Consider the following 25,659-nt stretch of genomic DNA (forward strand, 5'->3'; position numbering starts at 1 on the left):
TCTGTGCTCTTCCTCTTATACCTGCTAAATACTCTCTCTCTCACCTTCCCCTTTCAGAGTCCTTATCTTAGTTCCAGGCTTAGCTCAGGTGTATTGTATCCTCTCATAATCTTTCACTGAACATCACTCCTTTCCAACCATCCTCACCTCCCTCAATGTCCTTTCCTTCTTCAGATTTTCTTAAAACTATAGTGGATCTTTTTTTTTTTTTTGCCCTTAACAAGTTCCTGTTTTTAATACTTACCTGTGTCCCTATCCTAGTCTTTCTTCAGGAGACAATAAACTCTTTGAGAGCAGAGATTCTCGTGTAACTACCAGTGCTTAGAATAACTATTAGTTGAATTTAAGTATTAATACAAGCTACCTGTTGAGGTGAATTGTGGAATGAAAAGAATTATGTGGAATCAGACCTAGAGGACTTGAGTTTTGAGCCTAGTTTTGAAGGATTTGAGTTCATGGTGTGGAATATAGGGAGCAATACATTTCAGAAAGGAAGAGTCAGGAGAACGTTATATTAGGGTACTTTAGGAAGATTAGTTTGATTAGAACAAGAGATTGCTTTAGAGAAGAGTGGAAGAATGAGTTTAGTAGAATTTGATAGCCAGTTGATAGAAGGCCTGAATGCCATACTGATGAATTTAGATTTGCTCCATAATCAATATGTAACTACTATGGGTCCTTGAGCATGAAAGTGTTATGATAAAAATTATATAAGATTATTTGAGTGGGAAGGATTGTGGCTGAGCACTATCGTCTGGAAGACTAGATTGGAAACTGTTAAGTATCATATACTTTAGTGTGTGTGCGTGGACCTGCAGTAAAATTGCAATTATTTCATGGTACCTTTCTTGATGAACAATGCAGAAATCATTACTTGGTTGCCTACTAGCAGCAAGTCTTCAACTGCTATTGAAGAAGAAATAAGATATAATAAACTATGCAGGGAAAAAGATGGTCTCATGCACTATTTAAAACTGTTATAACAACTGTTTATTGTCTTTCTATAAAAGCTACCTGCAGTCTTGTCATTCAGGAGTCTTCATTATCTCTCACGCCACCCACTACCTCCATATCCAATTTATTGCCAAGGCCAGTCAATTTTACCTTTGGAATATCTCTCACATTTGCTCCCTTCCTTCCTGAGACACTGCCACCACTCTAGTATAGGCTCTCCTTATCTCACATCTGGAGTATTATAATAGTCTGCTGGTGCTTCTCCCCTGCCTCAAGTCCTTTCTCCACTCTAGTCCATCTTCCAGTTACTAAAGTGATTTTCCTAAAGCACAGTTCTGATCATGTCCTCACTCTCCCTTCCCCTCAACTCAGTAAACTCCAGGGACTTTCTGTTGCCTTCAGGAGCAAATACAAAATGCTCTGTTTGGCATTCAGAGCACTTTATAACAGTCTCCTCTTACCTTTCCAGTCTTCTTACATCTTTCTCCCCAACATGTACTCTTCAATCCAGTGACAGTGGATTCCTGGCTGTTCTATGATCAAGATACTTCATTTCTTGACGCTGGGCATTTTTTCTGGCTGTCCTCCATTCCTGGAATGCTTTCCTTCCTTTGCTTCACCTACTGACCTCCCCCAGCTTCCTTTACTTTCCACCTTCTACAAAAAAAGCCTTCCTCAATCCCTTCTACTTCCAGTGTCTTTCCTTTATTAATTATCTCCTGTTTATCCTTTATGTAGCTTGCTTTGTATATATTTATTTTCATGCAGAGACTATCTTTTGCTTCTTTTTGTATCCGCAGTGTTTACAGTGCCTGGTTAGTAGGACCTTAATATTAATTGATTGGTTGGTTTCTCCAACCCTGTAATTTTATTTTAATGGAACACTTTAACAATTATGAGAAGTATTTTGTTATCTTTTTGTCTCCTGTCCTGAAACAGGGACTTTTTTCTCATTCCAGTAACAAACCCTGCCAGGTAAACAACAAATGCTCTTTGAGAAACTCTCTTTTTCCTTTCGCCGATTCCCCCTCTCCCTGTTCCTTCCTTTTTATGACACATTTATCTGTCCAATGTTTTCATAGTGCTGCTAATTGACTGTATACTCTTAGCTGACTTGAAAAGATATAAAAACTACATCTGTGGCATAGGAAGCTAAAGCTGCTATCACTGAGAGCAGTCTTCCTTAGCATGCTATTACATTTCTTTGCTTTCAGTTTGACCTTCTGTTTTTGACCCCTAGTCATTAGGAGTTTCTGCTGATAGGTAGATCTCAAACAACAACCATCTTAGAAAAAATATATATATACAAAATAGGAGTTAATTTATAATTTGAGGTATGTTTACAACTGAACTTTTCCTGTTTTCTACTTTACATTTAAGTAGTGCTTAGAGTTTACTCAAGACCCTATTCCCCACACTTTTTGTGAAAAGGAACCACTATAGTTCCTTTTTTAATCTTTAGCATCGAGCCAGGGGACAGAGTGGGTAGAGTATTGATTGGAAAATACTGTGACAGTGGTAAAGGGTGGGCTGCTTTTTGAAGCACAGTACCGTACCTAAGCTGAATGTTATTTGATGTTCTGGTGAGTTTTAGGGATGATGGTATGTTTGCTCTCTGCACCTTGCTATCTATATAAATTATTCAGCCATAAGGAGCTGACCTGCAACTATTCCAAAGCCATGAAATTGCAGTGAGTCATAGATGAGAGGGGAGCATCATAGTTGCTGCGGTTTAAACCCAGGGACACCAAAAACCATTGGGGTTGGGGCTCAGCCTACCCAAAAACTGTTGGTGTTTCATGATATGTTGTGATAGAACTGTCTCAAAGAATTCAGAGTCAGACCACCTCTAATCCAAGTATAGGCATTTATTGAGATTGATGCCTCTCATGAAGCGGGTTAAGTTCCAAGAGGAACCAGCATCTTCAGAGAAAGAAAGATAGATTTTTATAGGGTAAAGATGCAATTACATAATCAAAATTTACATAGACTAGAGGCATATGATTAATATCAAAAAGGCAGGAGGGATTTGTTAAGGGATTAGGTAATGGAGGAGGGGTCCCATCTATGGTTTAGTGGTTAAACATTCTGGTCATGCTGCCCTCTAATTGGCTAGTTATTGTGGTCTTGTCTGGTCAAGATGGATAGTTAGGTATTGTGATCCTGTTTTGGGGCTAGATGGATGATGTGATTGAATATAAGAAAACACCTGTTTCTGTGGGAATGGGTCTGGTCTGTTGGCAGTGACTAGGTAGAGGCACCTGCTGTTTCTGTGAGAACTAAGAGTTCAGGAACACACCTGTTGTTCCAGTGAGTAATGAGGCATATATGGAGAAGTTAGGACAGTGGTGGGGGGAGGGGACTAGGTAGGTATACTGGGGATGCTGTTCAGTGGGGCCTATAATGAAATTAGGATATTGGGACTGGGGGCAGCTTTATTAGGATTCCATCAATAGTGATTACTGGTTTGAGCACCCCTGTCCTAGATTCCATTCATGTGTGCTTGTCAGCACATATCAGAAGTAGAGGTCCCCCTAAAATTGTTGTATGGGCAAGATTAGTAAAAATTGGCCAAACCTCTTATTTTTTACAGAAATATTGCTGAATTATATTCTAAGATAATTTATATACCACAGTGTGGTATATAAATATAAATTATATGTATATAAATATAATTTATATACCACAGTGTGGGATAATCTCAAACATCTGATGATAAAATAAAACAGGAAAAGAGGTAAATTCTAGGATGTGGCAAAAAAAATCCCAAAATCATAGATTTACATTTGAAAGTCATCTTAGAAGCCATCTAGCCCAACTACCTCATTTTACATATGAGGAAATTGAGGCACATAAAAGTTATGTGACTTCCCTAGTTATAGTTGGTGTCTCTCAGATTCCAGGTCCAGCATTGTCTGCTATGTTCCTATGTGTGGTTGGGGGGGGAGGGGGTAGGAGGGGTAGGAAATATGTTGGATAGTAGGAAATGGATTTATATAGTAATTAAAAGTTACTTCAGGCCCCCTCATCAGAAAGGCCAGGGAGATAGCAACACTGTTGATGGAAATATTAAAGAGAATGATTTCTCTTTTTAGCATTCACCATTGTAGAAGGGATGATCATAATTTCTGACTTCCTCCCTCCTCCACCAAGGCATTAGCTAGTTAAAGACAATTTCTTTCCTTTTTTAAAATTGATTGTAAGGCCTAAGAACAGAAAATGTTTTTTTCCTTGAAGGTAAGAATTTCATAAAATTTGAGAGTTGGAAGTTTCCTTAGTGGCCATGTAATCCAACCTGTACTTGAAAGTGATTCCTACTATAACATACCCAGCAAGTAGTCTTCCAGCTTCTTCTTGAAGACCTCTGTGGAGATGGAATTCATGAACTCAGGAATCAGTCCATTCCACTGAAGTTGTTTTTCCTAATATTTGAGGCCAAATAGGAATTTATTCTTTCTTCCACATGATAGACCTAAAATTAGTTGAGTGCGGCTGTCATTTTCCCACTCAGTCTTCTCTTCTACAGATAGTAAACAGATCCAATTCCTTCAACCTCTCCTCATAGGATGTAGTCTTAAAGCTTCTTTACCTTCCTAATTGCATTCTTCTGGACATCACTAACTTGTTAATATTGTTCTTAAACTGTGATGCCCAGAACAGAACATGGTACTCAAGGTGAAGTTTAAATAGAACAGAATATACAATGAGACTTTCTTACCTTATTTTTCTTGAAAGCTATTACTCCCACTGAAGTTTGTGATAGTATTAGCTCTTTCGGCTGCCACGTCATACTGCCAACTCATGAGCTCTCAGTCCACTAAAACCTTCAGAGCTTTTTCAGATAGACTGATCTCTAATAATATCTCCCTTATCTTCTATAGATGATGTTGATTTTTGCACAGAAGTGTAAAACTTACATTTATCCCTATTGAAGTTCATCTTATTAGATTCATCCCAGTGTTTTAGCTTGTCAGAGTTTTTAGTTCCCAACTCTGCCAACCATTATTAATTATCTTTCCCATTGTTATGCTATTTACAAATCTGATGAGTATACTGCCACCTATACTTTTAACCAAGTCATGGATAAAAATGGGAAATATCTTACAAGGCTTATGAACTCTGTGGTATTCCACTGTAGGCCTCCTTCAGAATTGACATTGAACTATTACCAACTATTTGAATCTGGCCATCCAGAAAATTGAAGTAACTAATTAGTCAGCAAGCATTTATTAAGCACTTACTGTAAGCCAAGCACTGTGCTAAGTACAGGAAATACTTTAAAAAGTCAGACATCCTAAAGAGGAAGATGTAACATCTGGGTCCATAAGAGATACATACAAAATAGATAAAGATAATCTGAAAGGGGAAGACATTAGTATCTGGGGTACTGGGAAGGACCTCCTGCAGAAGGTGGTATTTAAGTAGGATTTGAAGGAAGGAAGGGATTCTAAGCACAGGTGAGGAAGGAAAGAATTCCAGACAAAAGGTTCAGCCAGTACCTCGGGGCAAAGATGAAATATGGAATGTCATGTGTGAAGAACAGTGAATTGGTCAATATGTCTTAAATATGGAGAGGAGAGTATAAGAAGTGTAAGAAGAATAGAAAGATAGGATGAGACCAAGTTTTTGTAAAGTGTTTTAAAGGATAAACAAAGGGCTCTGTATTTCATCTTAGAGATAGTAGGAAGCCTTTGGAGTTTATTGATTAGGGGGAAGGGTGGTATTGTTGGATCTACTCTTCAGGAAAATCACTTTGGCCATTAAGTGGAATGTAGTTGTCAGAGCTTTTTGAGCAAGGAGACCAATTAGAAAGTTATTGAAGTAGTCCTCATCTCCCATGTTTTCCTCAAGAATAATATGAGATGCTTTATCAAAAGTATTACAAAAACCAAGGTAAATTATATTAATAGCATTCATCTGATTTACCAATCTGATAATCTTGTCTGTCAAAAAAAGTAAAAGTGCTTAGTCTGGCTTGACATGTTCTTGATGAAACCATGTTCATTCTTTTTATTATTTCATTGTTCACCAACAATCTTCTTAGAGATCAGTTTAAGAATTTTCCCAGGAACCAAAGTCAAACTTACTGGTTTAGAATTTGCATATTCTGTTCTCTATCTTTAAAAAAAATTGAGGTAGGGACATTTACCCTTCTTCAGTCTTAAGGTACCTCTTATTTTCTGTCATTTTCATTATTACTTTCAATAACTCATCAGTCAATAATTGCTAGTTTTTTTACAAGAATGAGAAAAGTTAGCTCTTACTTGGGCTAAGTAACTTGATTTCATTGAGGGTAAATAAGTGTTTGTTTACTATCTCTTGAAATTTTTTTTCTAACATTTCTGGTACAAAGGTTTTTCTCTTTGTTACCATTTATCATTGTCCTTTTCACCCCTTTGGTGGATAAACAAAAGTCTTATACTTTCTTTAAGCCTCATATTTTTCCCAATAAAAATAAACAAAGAAACAAATAACAGATAAATAAAAGCCGTCTTTTTGTTGTCCTTAGTTTCCCTTACCAGCCTCAGGTCATTTTGAGCTTTTGCGCTAACACTACAAAATTGTGCTTTATATGGTATTAATTAAAGCCTTGCTTTTATCGTCTGTACATTATTTTTCTAAAACAAAACAAAAAAAAAACCCAACTAAGTTTATTGATGATTTTCATATGGATTTACGTTGATCTATTCAGATGTCTTGGAAGCTAGTGGTGCTGCAAGATAGGGTGCTGGGCCTGAAGTCAGGAAGACTTACCTTCCTGAGTTCACATGTGACCACAGACACATACTGTGTTACTCTGGGCAAGTCATTTAATCCTTTTTGCCTTAGTTTCTTCATCTATAAAATGAGCTGGAGAAGGAAATGGTAAACCACTCCAGTGTCTGCCAAGAAAAGCCCAAGAGTCAGACCTGACTGAAAATAACTGAATAACAACAGCAGCATTTAGATATCTTACTGCACCTTCTCATTAGAACTGTTTCCCTTTTTGTCTTCAGAATTTTAGTCTTGGGTATGTCTTACCCACCTATACTTCCGCCCTGTAAAATGTTAGCTTATGGGATCTTACCTAACATTCTAACCCTTTGGAATCTGCCTTCCCCAAATCTAGGCTATGTGTCAAGCCATGCTTGGATTTAATATCCTTCTCTACCGTAAACTGTAGGAGGGAGTGCTCCCTTTTCCTCAAGATGACCATCATATTTCCATCCTGGCAACTCCTGGCTCTTTTTGTGAGAATCAGATCTAGAATAGAATTTCCTCTTGTTATTTTCTTCACATTTTGAAGGATGAAATCATTGCTAAGGCAGGTCAAGAAGTTATCTTCTCTGTCTTGGGCTCCAGAAGATAACTGGATAATGATAGTTGCCTATGACGACAATGGCATGTCTTTTAGCCAGACTTGTAATGTTTCGCACACTACTCATCTTTTGCCTCTTTCTGTCCAGATGGTCTGCCTCCATTTGACCTTCATCCAGGATGCTCTCCACTAGGCTTCCCCACTCATAGTTGCTTAAGTTTCTCACATAAGTATACCTCCTTAATACACAGTGGTATATCTCTACCCCCTCCAGCTATATTCCAGTTATGTGTTTTATCTGGCTAAGTTTTAATGATACCTGTGAGATCAAATTTGGCTCCTAGGTTTAGAACTTCTAGTTTGTGCTTGATATGTAAAGTTGTTTTTTTTTTAATATTCTGAACTTAATTACCAAAAAATAAAAGATTTTCTATATATATATAACATAACACAAAAGAGGACTCTTCTATTAAGTCATGAATTTCATTTCATACTATTTGCTTTTAAAAAACATATGATAAATTCTGTATTTCCAAAATTGTCCTGCTTGTATTTCCTTCTGAATTTTTCTTTTCTTTTCAGTGCATTTAAAAGTATGTATTTCAATGACCCTCTTTTTTTGACATTACTATTACAAACCTCTCCCCCAATGAAAAACTAAGAAAAATAAAGATTAACTATGACGAGCTTTTAACAAATAAGCATAGTCAAACAGAACAAACCTAAGCAGTGGCCATATCCCAACATTTATTTTCTCTCCATCAAATTTCTCTCTCAGAAATGGGGTAACATTTTACATCTTAGGTCCTCTGAAGAAATGGTTATTACATTGATAAGAAATTTCATGTTAAAACCTTTTTTCTTTACAGTGTGGCTGTCCTTATATACATTGTTCTTCTAATTCTTATTTTACTTTGTCAGTTCATACTACCCAAGTGTACCTATCTATTTTCCCTTATCCCCTCCAGCATTTGTTATTTCTAATTGGTGTGAGGTATACCTCAAAGTTATTTTAATTTGCATTTCTCTATTCAGTAGTGATTTAGAGCATTTTTTATATGACTATAGACAACTTTTGATTTTTTCTTAAAAAAACTGCCTGTTTATATTCTTTGACTTTATCAATTGGGGGAATGGCTCTTATTTTTGTAAAATTAATTCAGTTCCATACTCAGTATATATTTGAGAAATGAAGCCTTTATCAGAGAAATTTGTAGTGAATCCTTGTGTACATTTTTTTATGCCGCTTTATTGCTGTTACTTTCTTTGCTTGCTACATTTATTCACTTCCTCTTGCCTTTCTATTGTTTGGGTTCTTGAGGGATAAATAATCTTTTTAGTTCTAAAAATGTTTTATTCTCTCTCTCTCTCTTTATGTATATATACCTCTATTACTGAAGGTCCATCTTTTGTCCTTTATGCTTAAGCTCAGCTTTGTAGACTAGGTCACCCTGAACTGCATCCAGAGCTTCATTGCCCTTTGGAATACATTATTCCATTCCCTCATCCTTTTTCTTCTTGGTGTGAAATACAGTCATGAATTACTTTAATATCCTTTCCTTTGTATTTGAAGGTTTTTCTCCTGATGGCTTGTAGAACTTGTTTCTGCATTTAATTGTTAAATTTAACCACTGTGTGTTTTGGAGTTTGCAGCCTTTAGTTGTTTTTTTTCTAGAGACAGTCTTTGAATTCTTTCCATTGGAATTTCATTTTCTATGTTTAGAAGCTCTGGGCAGTTCTCTTCTGTTATTTACTCCATTATGGTGTTAAGGGTTTTTGTCTGTTTGTGTTCTGTGATTCTTAGGTTGACTTTGTGCATCCTGTGCTTGAGTTCAGTATTTTTTTCTTGCATAGTGAGCATTTTTTAATGTTACTTGTTTTTGCTTCTTTTCCTCTAGGTTTTCCTTCTCTTTTGTGTATTTGTATTCCCAGTCTCTTGTTCTCCTTTTTGTTTTTTCTTTTTATAAGGCTTGCCATTGCAGATTCATTTTTCTTTATTACATTTATTCTTTTTGCATTCTTTTTGCTGTGCAGGACATAAATTCTACTATCATAACTGTCATTTCTCTTTTAAATCAGTAACAGCATGTTGTGTAAAGTGAGATCCCTGCACCTCTACCTTTCCCTTCCCCCTTCTTTTCCCTTCTTTCCCCCCTTCCCTCCCTGCACTCCCTTCCGCTCCCCTTCCTTGTTGCAATATTTATTCCTATTTTACCTAAACTCATTTACTTGACATGGAGTCCGCATTTCCTTCCATACTTACTACATAGTTACATAGTTTTTTCCTGTTGATGTTCAAGGGCTTCCTGTTGTTACCTTTTTATTTTTTTGGAGGGGTGAAGGCAGAGCAATTGGGGTCAAGTGACTTCCCCAAGATCACATAACTGGTAAGTGTCTGAAGTCGGATTTGAACTCAGGTTCTCCTGACTCCAGGACCAGTGCTCTATTCACTGCACCACCCAGCTACCCCTGTTGTTACATTTTGACTTTCAACTCTGCTTGTGGGTCCTTAGGGTTTGGATCTCGAAGTATCCCACCCAGCCTTCTTTCACTTAGGGCAGTTCACCATTCATCAGCCTAGGTCCCTATATCAACTGACTTTGAGTAGTTGGAATTGGTCCTAGATAGACTTCTGCTCTTCCCTCAGGTTTAGTGAAGTGTTACTGTACATCTTCCCACATATGCAGTGTCCTGTCTTGTCTGGTGACCTGTTCCATTCCTGTTCTTCAATTCTCTGGCCCAATACAGGCATTTTAGAGCCTACTTTCTCCGCCACCAGCTAGTCGGAGCTTTGCAATACTGGTGCTTCCAGGTTGTAGACTATGGTAGGTTTTTGTTCCTAAATGATTGTGGCCAAGTTGGCAATTGAAGCCAAGCAAACTTCCATAGCCTGGGCTGGGGTCTCTGTGATACTGGAAAGAGGGAGGAGGAAAACAGAGCGCAGGTTTTGATGTAAGTCTATGTTAACATCCTTGAATCTGCTAGCGTTGCCTCTGTTGGTAGCCTGGGAGGTGGGGGAGGAGCACCGAGTGAGCTTAGGGTCATTGTGAATCATGTATTTTGTTTTATTTTGACCTCTTTTGGATTCTGGGTGACCTAGGCCATGAAAAAAGCTGAAATTGCTTTATCTTTAGCACAAAATTTCTGTTTTAGAGAGGTTTGAGAGGTTATCAGAGAAAATATCTAGCAGCCATCTTTTGCTAACAAGACTCAGAAGTCATCACAGGGACTGGTTTTTTTTTTTTTTTACCATTCTTTGTTTCCCCTGTGCTCACTTAGTATGGTGCCTGGCATGTAATAGAACTTAATAAATGCATTTCCTTCCATCTTATTCTCTTGATATATTTTTCTCTTTTTTTCATTATCTTCTTACATAAAAGAGTAGTATAAAACAGGAGTGTTCTCAGCACCAAACCTCTCTGAATAATTCAAACTGCTGCCATTCCCCTGCCCTTCTTTTCTTCCTATTACTAGGTAAGAATCATAAGTTTTTACCTTTCTTTTCCTTTAACAATACACTCTGAACTTGTTTGTTTTGCTTATTACTAATTTCTCCCTATGTCTGCTCTTTTTGTTATCACTTTTCATTCCCCCTTTTTCTTCCTGTTTCATTGATGAATTGAATGTATTTCTATACCAGACTTTTATCTCTCTGTGTATTTTTATCCTTTTACAAGTTCAGATTAAAGTGAGTTTGAAGTATTGTTTGCTCCCCTTTCCCTTCTTCATTCCCATAGTCTTCTATTTTTGCCCTCTGATTATATGTCTCCTTACCTCCAGTTTTTCTTTTCTAACTTACTATATCCTCTCCCTCCCTTTCCTCTCTTTAATATCATCAAAACATGACAAAATACTGACATTGTGGTTCTTAGCAGATATTTGTATCCTCAATCTTACCCTCTATTAGAATGCAGACACTTCATCCATTTAAAGTCTTTCCTAAATGTGCATTTTTAATGCCAATGAGATGCTCGTAGCAGCCACTATGAATATGCATACTATTTCCAGGGTAGATTGGCAAAATATAATGAACTCTTTTCCTCAAAGGCAAAACCAAAATATTTATTTGGAGCATCATTAGGATACCAGGAAGTAAAATTTAGCAAGATACTCATCAATACTCCAGGGAGCACCAACATTTGAAGCCTTTTTGTTAGGCCTCCCCACAAACAAGTTCCTCTAGGCAAATTCCTCCCTCTTCCCACTAATACACTTCTCTGTGCTCTCAGCTCTGTTGGGTATGCCCCTCCCACACTGAGCTCCATGTGACTCAGGCTCCATGTGACTCAGACAGGTTACATAGGCTTATTAATGGGAGGGGAAGATCTTCCTATTTCATTAACATTACAGCATTTGTATATACCTTTTTATGCTTCTTTTTAGCTTTGTGTTTACATTTCGAAGTTTCTCAGTTGTTTTCTTTTCATCAAGAATACTTAGAAGTCCTCTATTTCATAAATACCCATTTTTTCCTATAAGATTATACTGTTTCTGGATAAATTTATCTTGGTTGTAAGCCTCTATCTTTTGCCATATGAAATATCATATTACAAACTGTCCTTTCCTTTAAGGTGATATCTACTAAATCTTGTGTGATTGTGACTATGGTTCTGTAATACTTGTACATTTCCTTTCTGTCTATTTGGAATATTTTTTCTTTTACTTTAGAGCTCTATATTTTCACTGACATTGCTGGAAGTTTTTATTTTGGGGTTTCTTTCAGGAGGTGCTTTGTGAAATCTTTTTATTTTCATGTTGTCCTGTGATTCTAATAGATCTAGGCAGTTTTCTTTCATGATTCCTTGAGATTTGAGTTGTTGATTTTTTTTTTTTGTCATGGCTTTCAGGTAGTCCAGTGATTCTTAAATTAGATGTTTTCTTAGTGAGTCAGTTCTAATATAAGATATCTTCTCTTTTTTCTAGTCTTTTGACTTTGTTTAAGATTTCCTTATTTTGTCATGGAGTCATTTTCTGTTTTGTCTATCCTAATTTTTAGGAAGTTTTATTTGGGTAAGATTGTATATCTTTTGTGATAAACTGTGAATTCTCTTTCCAAATCTCTCTATAACTCATTTCTTTTTCAGTTATTTTCCTTACTGCTCTCATTTCACTTGTGATAATATTTTTTAACTCTTGCATTATTTCATCTAGTAATTATAATCTTATGTGCAAGTTGTGTTATCTTGCTTGTAGGTGTTTTGGTTATTCTCTTCTGAGTTTGTGTCTTGGGCATCCTTGGTGCCATATCTTTTTTTGTTGTTTGTTTACTCCTTTCAATAATTTGTTCTGGGTAACTCAGAATTGCAGGCCTAACTGGGAGTTAAGGGGGCTTAGTCTTTGATCTAGGCTCCTGGAAGGGCCACTCTTTCCTTCTTTCCCTTTCCCATTCATCTCTTCCCCTCTCCTTTCCCTTTCCCATTCATCTCTTTTGAACAGGGACTGAGTACAAGATCTGCTTTAGATTAGGGGATCTAGGCTTGGGTCTGTGATCCCTAGCTTCTTTGAGAAAACCTTCCTACCTTCATTCTTATACTGACCTTATTCTGGAGTCTTGCCTCTCTGTGTGTCCTCATGCTGCTTGAATGTCCCTTCTGGGAGACCCTGTGCTGCTGGCTTGGGTTGGGGCTTGAATCTGAGATTACTTCTGGACATCCTGAGTGATGCTGCTTACCTTGCTTTGATCTGTGGTGCTGAGACTGTTCTTGGCCCCTCTGGGGTCTCCATAGACCAGAGACCGGATCCATGATCATCTCTGTATGGCACTGTACTGCTCTTGGCCTAGTTCAAAATCATGAGTATTGAGCTTGTGTTCCTGGGCCCCCTGGAAGACCATGCACTGCTTGGGAGAACTTGTGCTGCTTTTTTGGGTCTAGAATTGAGTCATTGATTAGCTTTGTTGGCCTACTCTTTACCCATTCTTCTTGCCTTGATTGCTTGTCTGTAGTTTGAATTTGAGATTGATAAAAGAAAGAAGACCCACTAAAATTTCTCCTTTGAATGGAGTGGGTAGGGAGGTTTGAGAGATAATACTTCCTGGGGGACTGGTAGAGAAGGAATTCTGGAGGGTAAGAAGCAAAGTTCAAAGAGAAATGAAGGAGCAAATGTGACTGGTTCTGTGTACTTTCTTTAAAATAGAGGTTCTAGAAAGAACTGACCAATTAGAGGAAGGGGCCAAAGGTAAAGATTGATTTTCCAAGGTTAAGGGGTGATCAAATATTCTTTCTTAATAAATTATTTGTAAGCTTCTTTAGGACTGTGACTGTATCTTATTCAGTGAGATCAAATGAAATGCATCTTAAGCATTTTGTAAAGTTTAATGTATTATATAACTGTCAACTATTTTTATTATTGACTATTATTCATCATTATATTACTTTGTATGTTTAGCACAATGTCTTGATCAGAGTAGGCACTTAGTACATATGGATTAAACAAATTCTAGTTGGAAGGCACCCCAGGTTAGTCCCACCATAGTTAATTTATTTCTATTCATGTAAACAAGTTATTTGGAAATGAGATTATTTTGAAAGTTGGAAGAGAGGCTATTTTAGATAAAAATATTACTTTGGGTAGTGATCTAAAATACATTCTACTGGAGTTATCTTAAAAAGTAATGATTTTGAAGTAACTATCTTATTAATAAGAAATATTTTTAATATCTTGGTTGTTGACAAATATTTATTTTTAATTTTATAGAATCTCATCTGTTCTGAATGTGGGGATGAATTTACTCTTCAGAGCCAATTGTCCATACATATGGAAGAACATCGACAGGAATTGGTTGGGAACCGAATTTATACTTGCAAATCCTGCAAGAAAGAGTTTGAAACTTCTTCACAGCTCAAAGAACACATGAAAACTCATTATAAAATAAGGTAGAATTTTATGTTTGCTTTAGTAAGAAGCTGTGCAGTAAATTAAAAGTAAGCTGATTTAACAATGGTATAGGATTATTATATTGGGTTAGCATATTTTTATTAATCAGTGTCCTCAATAGAGAAGAAGAGCCAGCAAATTCATTGTTCAGTTTTGTTTATAAGGTTGAATCCCATCTTATACTATTCTTTTTTTTTTTTTTTTTTTTGCTTTTTGGAGGGCAATTGGGGTTAATGACTTGCCCAAAGTCACACGGCTAGTAATTGTGTCAAGTGTCTGAGGCCGAATTTGAACTCAGGTTCTCCTGACTCCAGGGCCAGTGCTCTATTCACTGCACCACCTAGCCCCCCAAGGTTGAATCCCATAATAATATTGAATCTTAATAACATTATTAAAAGGTTTGGTTCTATTTCTAGTCCAGTTCTATGGCTCATACAAAATTTCACTTATCTAGGTAGGTAGGTAACAAGCTTTTCTTAAGCTTGGTAAGCTTGAGATGATATATTAAAAACCCTTAACACAGTGCCTTGCACATAGTAGATATTTGATGTTTTTTCCCTCTTCTTTCCTATCTCTAGTAATCCAGGCACTGGGTTAAGTGCTGGGAATATAAATACCAGCTAGACACAGACAATTCCTGTACTTGTGCAGCCTTACATTTTGATGCTGGAAGATACCACACTAAAGGAAGCTGAAAAATAGTGGGGTGGGATGGTAGAAATGTAGGGAGGTGGATAATGCTGAAGTATTGCAAATCAGAACAAAGCTGGGAGAAGAATGAAGGTTGATGGCATTGTGCTCCACTCCAGAATGGAGGCCACAATAATTAATTTACCAGTGGAAGGAGGAGGCTGTCATGATGGGTGGGTGTTTTGGGGTAAGGAGGCCCCAAGTGCTGAAGGAGAGATTCCAGGGTGAGACTGAAGCAGAGACCTGACACAGACGTTGAGAAAGTCAGATGCACAGGTGGGGAGGGGAATGCAGCTGTAACAAGCTCTGAAAGAAATGACTTTTTCAGAGAATGCTCATTATTGTAATAATTAACAAAGGTGTTCTTCTGGTAAAGCATAGTACATACCTGTATTTGAATACTTGTATAATATTATATATTCTTGGTGAAGTCTGATGGCTTAAAAAATTGCTTGTGAAAAGTCATAGTCATAGGAATTTTATGTGTGATAGTAAAATAAATAATAAGGATGTATATATAATAGGTATATGTATGTTCAGTGGTTGGATGAATTGTGGCATATCAATGTAGTTTACCTTTATCTTTCATACATTCTTCTATTGAACTGACATATTTCTTTGATTCTCTCTGGAGTCAGCCTAGCCAAAGCAAAAAAATAAAATTAGAAAAAATTGTTCATGATGTTTTATAAGTACCTAAATTTATTCTCACTATGCTTAAATTAAAAAAAAATTTTCCTCTAATTACATGTAAAAACAATTTTTCACATTTTTTTTTTAAGTTTTGAGTTCTAAATTTCATCCCTCTCTCCCCCCTCTATCCTCTTTGAGATGTTAAGCAATCTGATAAGTTAGACATATACAGTCATGTAAAGCATTTCCATATCAGTCTTTTGTGGAAAAAAATCTCAAACTAAAAAAAAAAAGTGAATTCACCCCTTTCATTTTTGATCCTGATAATTTGGTTTACTTCTTTTTTAAAATCAAATTAACCGAGATAAAATGAAAAGCCTAAGAGACAGAGTTTCTGTGTAATTAATAATCAGTTCATTAATTAGGTTAGCTGATAATCATTAAATTGATGGTCAATGGTTTCTCTTAGTAACCCAAGACAAAACTATGGTGATCCCTGAATACTTAAATACCTTTGGAAAGGAGTTCTGAGGCATTTTTCAAGGTTTTTTGGAAGAGATTTTGGGAGGGCTAAGGTGTTTTCCTACCTCACTATGTCACTTAGACACTGGAAGTCTTCACTATGATTTTAATAATAATGTTTGTCCTGGCCATTGGTGAGCAGGTTGGTTAAAGTTGAAATAAGTTGTCAAGGAAGCCTAACTTCTCAAAATTAAATTCTCAAAGTATCAGTGATAAACTTTCTGAATTAGTTCTGAAGTAGCCCAAGCACCAATGTCTGGTAAAGATGTTAATCTAAAAAACAAACTCAGAATAAACCTGCCATCAACAATCACTTTCAAGAAAGTAATATGTTGTCTGAGGAGCCAAAAGCATGTGATGGAATGCCCCATGGTGGTATAAATAACAGCTCGTTATTTATTTGATGATTATTAAAGAGTCTACCCAAAGGTTCTGTAACATTTTTATACCAACTTTATCAATTACTGCAAAGCCTAATCTCAATTCTGCAATAAGCAGTATGCTTGCAATACTTAGTTTATATACTGATAATATACAAAATCAGTCCTAACATAGGAAGAATGCTAGGGTATTTGGTGTACTTTTGGAAAATTATATTTAAAATATACCACTAATATGCTATTGGCATGAGCAGTTGCTGTAAAATATACTATCTTCCAGGGAGACAATTTTGAGACACTGTCCATAGTCCTAAATCCATTATCAGTCCTAAATAGAACTGAGTATGGCTTTCAGTCAAAATATTGTAACATTGTATTAATCACTTGAAATAAATGGATGACTTCAAGCTTCATAGCTCTGCTGAAAAGCACATCAAATACAGCTCTATCTCATGAAAACTCTTCAGTAATGTCAAAACTTCATTTGACTTTTATTTTTAATATGTGCAATCATGTAAAACATATTTCAGTATTAGTCATACTGTGAAAGAAGAAACAGACCAAAAAAAAATCAGAAAAAAATAAAGTGAAAATATTATGCTTTGATCTGCATTCACATTCTATCAGTTCTTTCTCTGGATGTGGATAGCATTTTCCATCATGAATCCTTTGGACTTGTCTTAGATGATTGTGTTGCTGAAAAGAGCTAATTCATTCATAACTGATCATCATACAACGTTGCTTTCACTGTGTACCATGTTCTTTTGGTTCTCCTCACTTCATTTTGCATCAGTTTATGTAAGTCTTTCCAGGTTTTTCTGAAAGCATCCTGGTTGTCATTTCTTATAGCACAATAGTATTCCATTACATTCATATAACACAGTTTGTTCAGACATTCACCAGTTGATGGACATATGTTCCTTTGATTTTCTATTCTTTGCCACCACAAAAAGAGTTGCTATAAATTTTTTGTATGTATAAGTCCTTTTCCCTTTTTTGTGATCTCTTTGGGATACAGACCTAGTGGCAGTATTACTAGGTCAAAGGGTATAATTGTTTTCAAGAATGCTTAGATCAATTCAAAACTCTACAAACAGTGTATCAGTGTCCCAGTTTTCTCACATCCTTTCCAATGTTTATCATTTTCCCTTTATGTCATATTAGCCAGTCTGATTGGTATGTGGTGGTACTGCAGAGTTGTTTTAATTTGCATTTCTCTAATTAATAATGATTTAGAGCATTTTTTATATGACTATAGGTAGCTTTAATTTCTTCATTTGAAAACTGCTTGTACATATCCTTTGACCATTTATCATTTGGGGAATGATTTGTATTATTGTAAATTTGACTCAGTTCTCTATGTATTTGAGAAATGAGCCTTTATCAGAGACACTTGCCATAAAGATTGTTTCCTAGCTTTCTGTTTACCTTATAATCTTGGTTGCATTGGTTTTATTTGTGCAAAAATGTTTCAACTTAAAATCATCACAGTTAGCTTTTTAATTTAATATAATCAAAATTTACCATTTTATATCTCTTAACTTCTCTCTATCTCTTGTTTGATCATCATTCCTTCTCCATAGCTCTTATAGGTAAACTATCCCTTGCTCTTCTAATTTACTTTTTTTTGGTGTGTGTGTGTGGAGGAGGGAAGGCAGGGCAATTGGGGTTAAGTGACTTGCCCAAGGTCACACAGCTAGTAAGTGTTCAGTGTCTGAGGCCAGATTTGAACTCAGGTCCTTCTGACTCCAGGGCTGGTGCACTGTTCACTGCGCCACCCACCCACCCCATTCTAATTTGCTTATTATGGTATCACTGTTTATGGCTAAATCTTGTACCCATTTTGACCTTATCTTTGTATACAGTGTAAGATGTAATTTTATACCTAGTTTCTGCCATACTGTTTTGCAGTTTTTGTTACATAGTGAGTTCTTAATCCAAAATCTAGGGTTTGGGGGTTTATCAAACACTAAATTACTGTGGTCATTTACTACTGTGTCTTGTGTACCTAATCTATTCCACTGATCCACCACTCTAAGAAATAAGCGTTTTATCAAACATTTGTTGAAAAGATTTTTTTTTTAGTCCATCTTTCACTCAGCTATCCAAATAATCTTCCTGAAATGCAAATATAATCATGTGTGTTGTCCTCCATCTTCCCCTCCACTTCTATTTAATATACTCCAGTTGACTGCCTGTGACCTACAGGAACAAGTACAAATCTTCCTTTTGGCATTTAAAGCCTTTCATAACCTGACTCCTTCCTACATTTCCAGACTTCTTGTACTTTTACTATTCTCCATGTACTTCTTTACAATCCATTGACTCTGATCCCTTTTTATTCAAGAAGAAGACACTCCATTTCATTGACTATTCTTTATGTCTAGAATGTTCTTACTCCGTGTCTGTCACCAGTTTTTCCTAACTCTCATCAGATCTTACCTGGAATCCTGTTTTCTGTAACTGAGAGGCATCCTTTTTCTTGGGTTTGTGTTTTGAATTTTCCTTTTACTATAATCCCTCTTAATGGTAGAGTTCTTTTTTTGTTTACGAGGTACTGAATTATATTTTCTCTAGGACCTTTTTTTGCTTTTCTCTTTGAGTATTGAGTGCTTTATTTTTCAAGGATCTCAGAGTTGACATTGTGGAAAGTAATTTGGAATTGTGGCCCAAAAGATATTAAACTGTGAATACTCTTTGACTCAACAGTGCCATTTCTGGGTCTATACTCCACAGAAATCAAAGGAAGAAGAAAAAGAGCAGTACAAATGTTCCCTTTGTGTTGACAAAGAATTGGAGACTGAGGGGGATTCCCATCAGTTGGAGAAAAGCTAAACAAGTTGTATTATAAAAATGTGATAAAATGCTATTGTGCTGTAAGAAATGGTGAGTGAAATGGATGGTTTCTAGAAAAACCCTGTAAGACTTACATGAACTGATGCAAAGTGAAGAGAGTAGAATCAGGAAAACAGCCTATATAATAGCAACAATATTATAAGGATCATTTTCTTTGAAGGACTTAGTAACTGATTCACGCAATGACCTGCCACAATTTCAAAGGCCTCAAGAAGAATCATGCTCTCTACTTCCAGATAGCTAGTGGAATTAGAGTCAAGATTGAAGCATATTTTAACCTTCCTTCCATCAAACTTTTATAGCTATTAGTAGAAGATGAACCAATCACAAAAGATAAAATGGATAATTTTGATCATATGAAACAAAAGCTTCTCCACAAACAAGATTAATGCTACTAGGATAAAGGTAAGGAGTTGAATGGAAAAAAAGTCTTTGTATCAGATTTCTCAGATAAGGCTTTTATATTCAAGATATACAAACAATTTAAAAAATACACATATATATATTTTGACCAAAAGCCATTCCCCAGTGGATAAGTGTTTATAGGATATGAAAAATTCGCAACAATTGGCTATTAATAAAAGAATGTTCCAAATCAATAATAAGAAAAGAAATGGAAATCAAAACGACTGATTTTTTAAAAAACTCAAATCTTACAAATTTTTTTAGAGGAGTCATTAAAAGTTAAGCATACTGACCAATTTGATATTTGGTAGAAATATGAGTTAGCTTTGGAAAACAATTGGGAATCATGCAAATAAATTATTATAAGTTGTAAAAGTCTATAGTTGTGGTATAGAACATGGGTTTTCAAATTTTTTCAATGTATTCATCAGTTTTGCTGTTTTTTTCTTTTTCTTTAAGATGTTATTTTTTTATATGCTGAAAAGGTGGGAGAGGAATGTGGGGAAGGTATGCAGCAAGGGCAGGCACATAGTTGAAAAGTCAGAGAAGTACAAAATGACTATAACCTGGTGGGAGATGAGGTATGTCTGTCTGCTCACCTTCCTTAAAGGCTGAGGAATTCCTGGCTCCACCCTCCAATCAGAGGGACAGAAGGTGCTGAATATATGTAAGGGTGGGTGATTGGATCTCACAGGATGGTGAGATTTTCCAATAATTGATACTATTTATTTGATTACTGTTTCAGAAGTAAAAACATAAATTACACACAGGGATAGTAGGAAGTACGTAATTTAAATAGACCAATTCTAAAGGAGAAAATAGGAATTATCCCTAAAGATCTGGCAAATAAGGGCTTCAAAGTTGAACTTTTCTAAAACTTTTAAGAATCTAAGTCCCCTATTGGTAGGCTGTTTAGAAATACAAAGAGGGTCTGGGTTTTTTAGATGACAATTAGTGCTTTTAGTATCTCGATTTCTCATAGAATCATTAGCTTCCATTTGCTCCAGGCTAATTTTGAAGGCATTATTCTTTTCAGTGAGTTTTTGAAATTTCTTTTCCATCTGGACAGTTTGGCTTTTAAGGCATTCTTCTCTTTATTGTTTTTTTGGGCCTCTTTTGCCATTTGAGTTAGTCTATTTTTTAAGATGTTATTTTCTTCAGTATTTTTTTTGGATCTCCTTTAGCAGGCTGTTGACTTGCTTTTCATGATCTTCTTGCATCATTCTCATTTCTCTTTCCAATTTTTCCTCCACTTCTCTTACTTGATTTTCAAAATCCCTCTTGAGCTCTTCCATGGCCTGTAACCAATTCATATTTTTCTTGGAGGCTTTTGATGCAGGAGTTTTGACTTCATTGACTTCTTCTGGTTCCATGTTTTGATCCTTTTTGTCCCCAGAAAAGGATTCTATGGTCTGATTGCACTTCCTCTGCTTGCTCATCTTGCCAGCCAATTACTTGACTCATAAGTTCTTTGCCACAGTAGACCTCTGCTTCCAGAGTGGAGAGGGCTGTGTCCCGAATTGCTGGGGTTTTCACAAATGTTGTCAGAGGTCTGAGGAGGATGCCATCTCTTCAGCCAGCACAAGCACTGGCACACTGGCGTTTCTCACCCCAAGTCCACCATCCAGATCCAAGCAGGTCAAAGCAAGAGTGATTACCCTCTGAATGGTTGATTGTTCCCCCTATGATCTGCAGGCCAGGAGCTCTGGAGGCAGCCACGTGGTAGCAGCTGCTGCACCTCTGCCACCTCTCGCCTCAGGGACAGGGGCTGGACCATGCTCTTCAGTCACTTGGTTCCAACAGAGTTTCCCACTGACCTTTTACTTTCTCTTTGGCATATATGGGTTGAGAAGTCTGGAAACCGCCACAGGTGCCGGTGATTCACTCTCCTGAAATCTGCTTCTACTGCTCTTTGCCGCTGGTCAGGGCTGCTCCAGGTCTGGGCCCGTGTGGCTTATGCAGGACTGTGCTTAGCTCCTAGTCTGGTATGATAGACCCTTCCTGTCAGGCTGCCTTCAGCAGATTTGTTTCTGTCACTTTGTGGGTTCTGTAACTCTAAAATTTGTTTAGAGTCGTATTTTATAGTTATCGGAGGTGGTTGGAGTGGGAACTCAGTTTCCTGCTTTTACTCTGCCATCTTGGCTCCACCCCAATCTCTGCTTTTAGAACCTAGTGAAAACAACACTAAATGCTAAATTTATAGGTCAGTTCTTATTTGTGAATATGTTCTTGTATTATGATGACTCTTTTATTTCATTAATATAGGTATTCCCTCTAGCAGTAGAGTGAACAGTTTAGTTGTGTTTTTCCATTCTGTGTCACTATTGTTCATATACTCCTATGACTCTTTTCCAGGTGGTCTCACACTTAATGTGCTAAGGGCTGCCTTCTAGATATTTTCTTATAACATTCAGGCTGCTGCTGAGTTAGCTCTCATTTATACGAATGGCCCACTTGCATTTCTATTCATATATCTCTGTTGCTGTTTCTCTTGTGCAGTTATTTGGTGGTAATATGTGTAGTCAACTTGTACCCTCCATTTATACCTTTGAGTGACCCTGAAACTTAATTCTTTAGACAATATAGTACTGCTTGACTTCCAGACCTAGAACATGACCACAAGACTGTTGATGTTGAAAAGCTGGGCCATTATTTCAGGAAATAATTTGGGGTCATTTAAAAGTACTATGTATTTTCTCAAGGTTGACATAACCTTATTTCTTCTTTTCAATTCTGAGCCTATTTTATAATCTATTTCAAAGAGTCTCATCACAGATGTATATGTATATATGTGGTTAGATTGAACTCTTTTTAGGCAACTGTAGATGTCATTTAGGAGGATCTTCAGTGTTCCACCACCTGATACAGTCAACACAATAAATGCTAGTGAACAGGAGTATTTCTTGTGCAGTGAATAGAGTGCCAGCCTGGAGTCAGGAAGATTCATCTTCATGACTTCAAATCCTGCCTCAGATACTTACTACCGTGTTTCCCTGATAATAAGACCTATCCCGAAAATAAGCCCTCCCCTTACTGTGTAAGATTCCTCTAAAATAAGCCCTCCCCCGAAAATAAGCCCTATTGAGATTGCTACTGTAGTGAAGGTGATCCCCTGCGCTACACGCTACATTATGGTACCCTCTGTATGCACCGGCCCTCCCCCCCCGCCGGTGAAACGCGCGCCGCGCTCCGAACTGCATCCAATCAGAGCTGTAGCAGTGAGCGCATCATCCTGTTCTTCCCCAGTGATTTGCTTATTGAATAAAGGTACATTTTTTTGTTCACATTTACCTGTTTATTAAAATTGCTGTCAATGTTCATTAAAATAAGCCCTCCCCTGAAAATAAGCCCTCTGGTGTTTTTCTGTCCAAAAAAATTAATAAGACAGTGTCTTATTATCGGGGAAACATGGTAGCTGTGTTACCTTGGGCAAATCATTTAACTCTATTTGCCTCAGTTCCTCATCTGTAAAATGAACTGGAGAAGGAAATGAATGGCAAAACCACTCCAGTATATCTTTGCCAAGAAAACCCCAAAATGTCATGAAGAGCTGAACCCGACTGAAAGAACTGAACAACAAAAGCAACAACAGATCCATCATTAGAGAATCCATCTCGTATTTATCCTCTGCATTGGGTATCATCCATGAAGATTGTCAAATATGACTTGTACTCATATATTTATCTCCCTGTTTTATGCTCCACTTAATGAAAAGAATTAGAAAGTGTTTTTGTTTTTAACAAAGTTATCACTTGTTAGGTTAGAAGAGTCTTGTAATTCTGACAGGACAGGAAGAACTGTTGGGAAAGGACCTGTGTGTATGCATTTTGTTTTACCAAATAAAATACTTTTTTGACTAATCAAACAGTAAGCACAGGGGTGGGATCTTGTATTCTCTGTACCTTTCAACTTATAAGTGTCTATAAAGATGTGTTTTCCTGTATTGTTTGTAAAACCTTGGTTGTACCCATCTCATATTTTTACAAAAGATTATCTAGATGCGTGTGTAAATTATTGTCATTAAAGATTTTGTGGAAATAGATATTTAGGCGTTTGTGAATCAGTAGATATTGATATTTTCTTAAGTCAATCTTGTGGGGTAATAAGGTCCATATTAATGAAAATAGAAACTAAAAATTAAATAGCATATTAGCTATGAAAATACCCATTTAAGAATTATTTATCATTTAAGAGCTATATCAGAAATGCAAAATTGTTTTAATATGAGGGCAAACATATGTCTGTAATAGCTACTAATTGATAGGCATAGAAAATGCCTTCAGCAGATATAACATTCATTTATTGAAAACCATTGCAAAGAATAGAAAGAAATAATTTTTATCAGTATAATACATTTTATTCTGTTTGACCTTCAAAGCTCTTCAGAATCTGACTTTTCCTTCCCTGCCTCCTTTTCTACTGTTCTTATACTTTAGTCTCCTCCACACACTCTATAATAAAGAGACACTGACTTCCTTACTGTTTCTCAAATAAGACATTCCATGTTCTTGCTCTGTGCCTTTTTACCATATCCCACATACCTGGAATACTTTGCATCCTGGTCTCTGTCTCTTGGTTTTCTTGCTTTCCTGCAGTTCTCATCTGGAATCTTACCTTTTAAACAAGAAGCCTTTCTCAGTCCCTCTTAATACTAGTGCTTTACCTCTCCAGTTTATCTTGTCTCTCTGTCTTTTTTTATCTTAATTTACCCTGTATGGTATGTATCTTGTTTGCCAATAATTTGCATGCTGTTGCATTAGCGCTTGACTTTCTTGAGGGCAAGAACTGTTTTTTACCTTTTTTTTGTCAATAAGAAATTATTAAGAGCCTATTATGGGGGCAGCCAGGTAGCACAGCGAGTAAGAGCACCGACTCCAGTGTCAGAACGACCTGGAGATCGAATCCCGGGCTCAGACACTTAGCACCCACCCAGAAACACCTGGCCGTGTAACCTTGAGCAAGTTACTTAACCCCAATTGCTTAGGGGTGGCCAGGTGGCTCAACGAGTAAGAGCACCAGCTCCAGTGTTGGGATGACCTGGATCAAATCCGGCCTCAGATACTCAGCACCACACCCAGAAATATCTGGCCTTGTAACCTTGAGCAAGTTAAAAAAAAAGAGAGAGCCTATTATGTTCGAAGTTCTGGGGATACAAGAAAGGTTAAAGAGTGCTCACTTTGGAAGTTGCAGTCTAATGAATGCTCACAATGCAGTGCCTGGTACATAATAAAGAGTTTAATAAATTCATGTTGACTGTTTCTACCTCGTAGCACAGTGGTGGATGTGTGTGTGTGTGTGTGTGTGTGTACTAGTAGCTTGTTAAATATTTTTAGGTTCAACTTTCTAAAATATAGTGCATAATAGTACCTGGATGTTGACTTTTGATTTCTGATTAAGGTTTATGGAAGATTCTTTTTAAAAAATGTGCCAAACTTTCTGATAAGATTAGCTTTTGAATGCATAAGAGTGAACTAATTAAATAATGAATTTTCTTTGTCACCAGGGTATCAAGTACAAGGTCATATAATCGGAATATTGACAGAAGTGGATTCACATATTCTTGTCCACATTGTGGAAAGACCTTCCAAAAACCAAGCCAATTAACTCGACATATTAGGATACACACAGGTATGAAAAAATATTTACTTTAAGAAAATTCAGAACTCTTAAATAGAAATAATCAGGAATTTATTAAGTGCCTTCTGGTTTCCTTGCTCAAGTGCCAGATTAAATTTCTTCTATAGAAAGGAAACCTTTCCCAATTTGTCTTAATTTGAGTGCCCTCTGTTGATTATATCTAATTTATCCTGTATATCATTTATTTGTATGTAGGGGTTTGTGCATTATCTCCCCCATTTGAGTTTCATGAGAACAAGGATTGGCTTTTGCATTTCTTTGAATTCCCAGTGCTTGGCACAATATCTGGCACAATGGTGCCAGAAGACATTTATTAAAGTTTGACTGACTTCTGGAAAGGATTTCTCATTCATACCCCTTGTTGTACTTTAAAGAAAAGAAACCTCTTTGAAACTTTATCCAACATTA

The 25,659-nt window shown here is 36.6% G+C and overlaps 1 protein-coding gene across 5 annotated transcripts in view; it reads left to right on the forward strand.

Moving 5' to 3' along the window:
- ZNF236 (zinc finger protein 236) overlaps positions 1-25,659 on the forward strand; it is a 219,578-nt gene that overhangs the window by 45,760 nt on the left and 148,159 nt on the right. For all 5 annotated transcript variants that reach the window (XM_069094982.1, XM_069094979.1, XM_069094983.1 and 2 more), the window contains 2 exons: positions 13,949-14,127; positions 25,118-25,242. In XM_069094982.1, the coding sequence (XP_068951083.1) occupies positions 14,009-14,127; positions 25,118-25,242 (244 nt within the window). In that variant the 5' untranslated portion in view covers positions 13,949-14,008. The remainder of the gene's footprint in view (positions 1-13,948; positions 14,128-25,117; positions 25,243-25,659) is intronic.

This window comes from Petaurus breviceps, unplaced genomic scaffold (genome assembly GCF_028583685.1).
Source record: "Petaurus breviceps papuanus isolate PSGF00001 unplaced genomic scaffold, PetGlider_PUasm1.0 224, whole genome shotgun sequence".
NCBI lineage: Eukaryota > Metazoa > Chordata > Mammalia > Diprotodontia > Petauridae > Petaurus > Petaurus breviceps.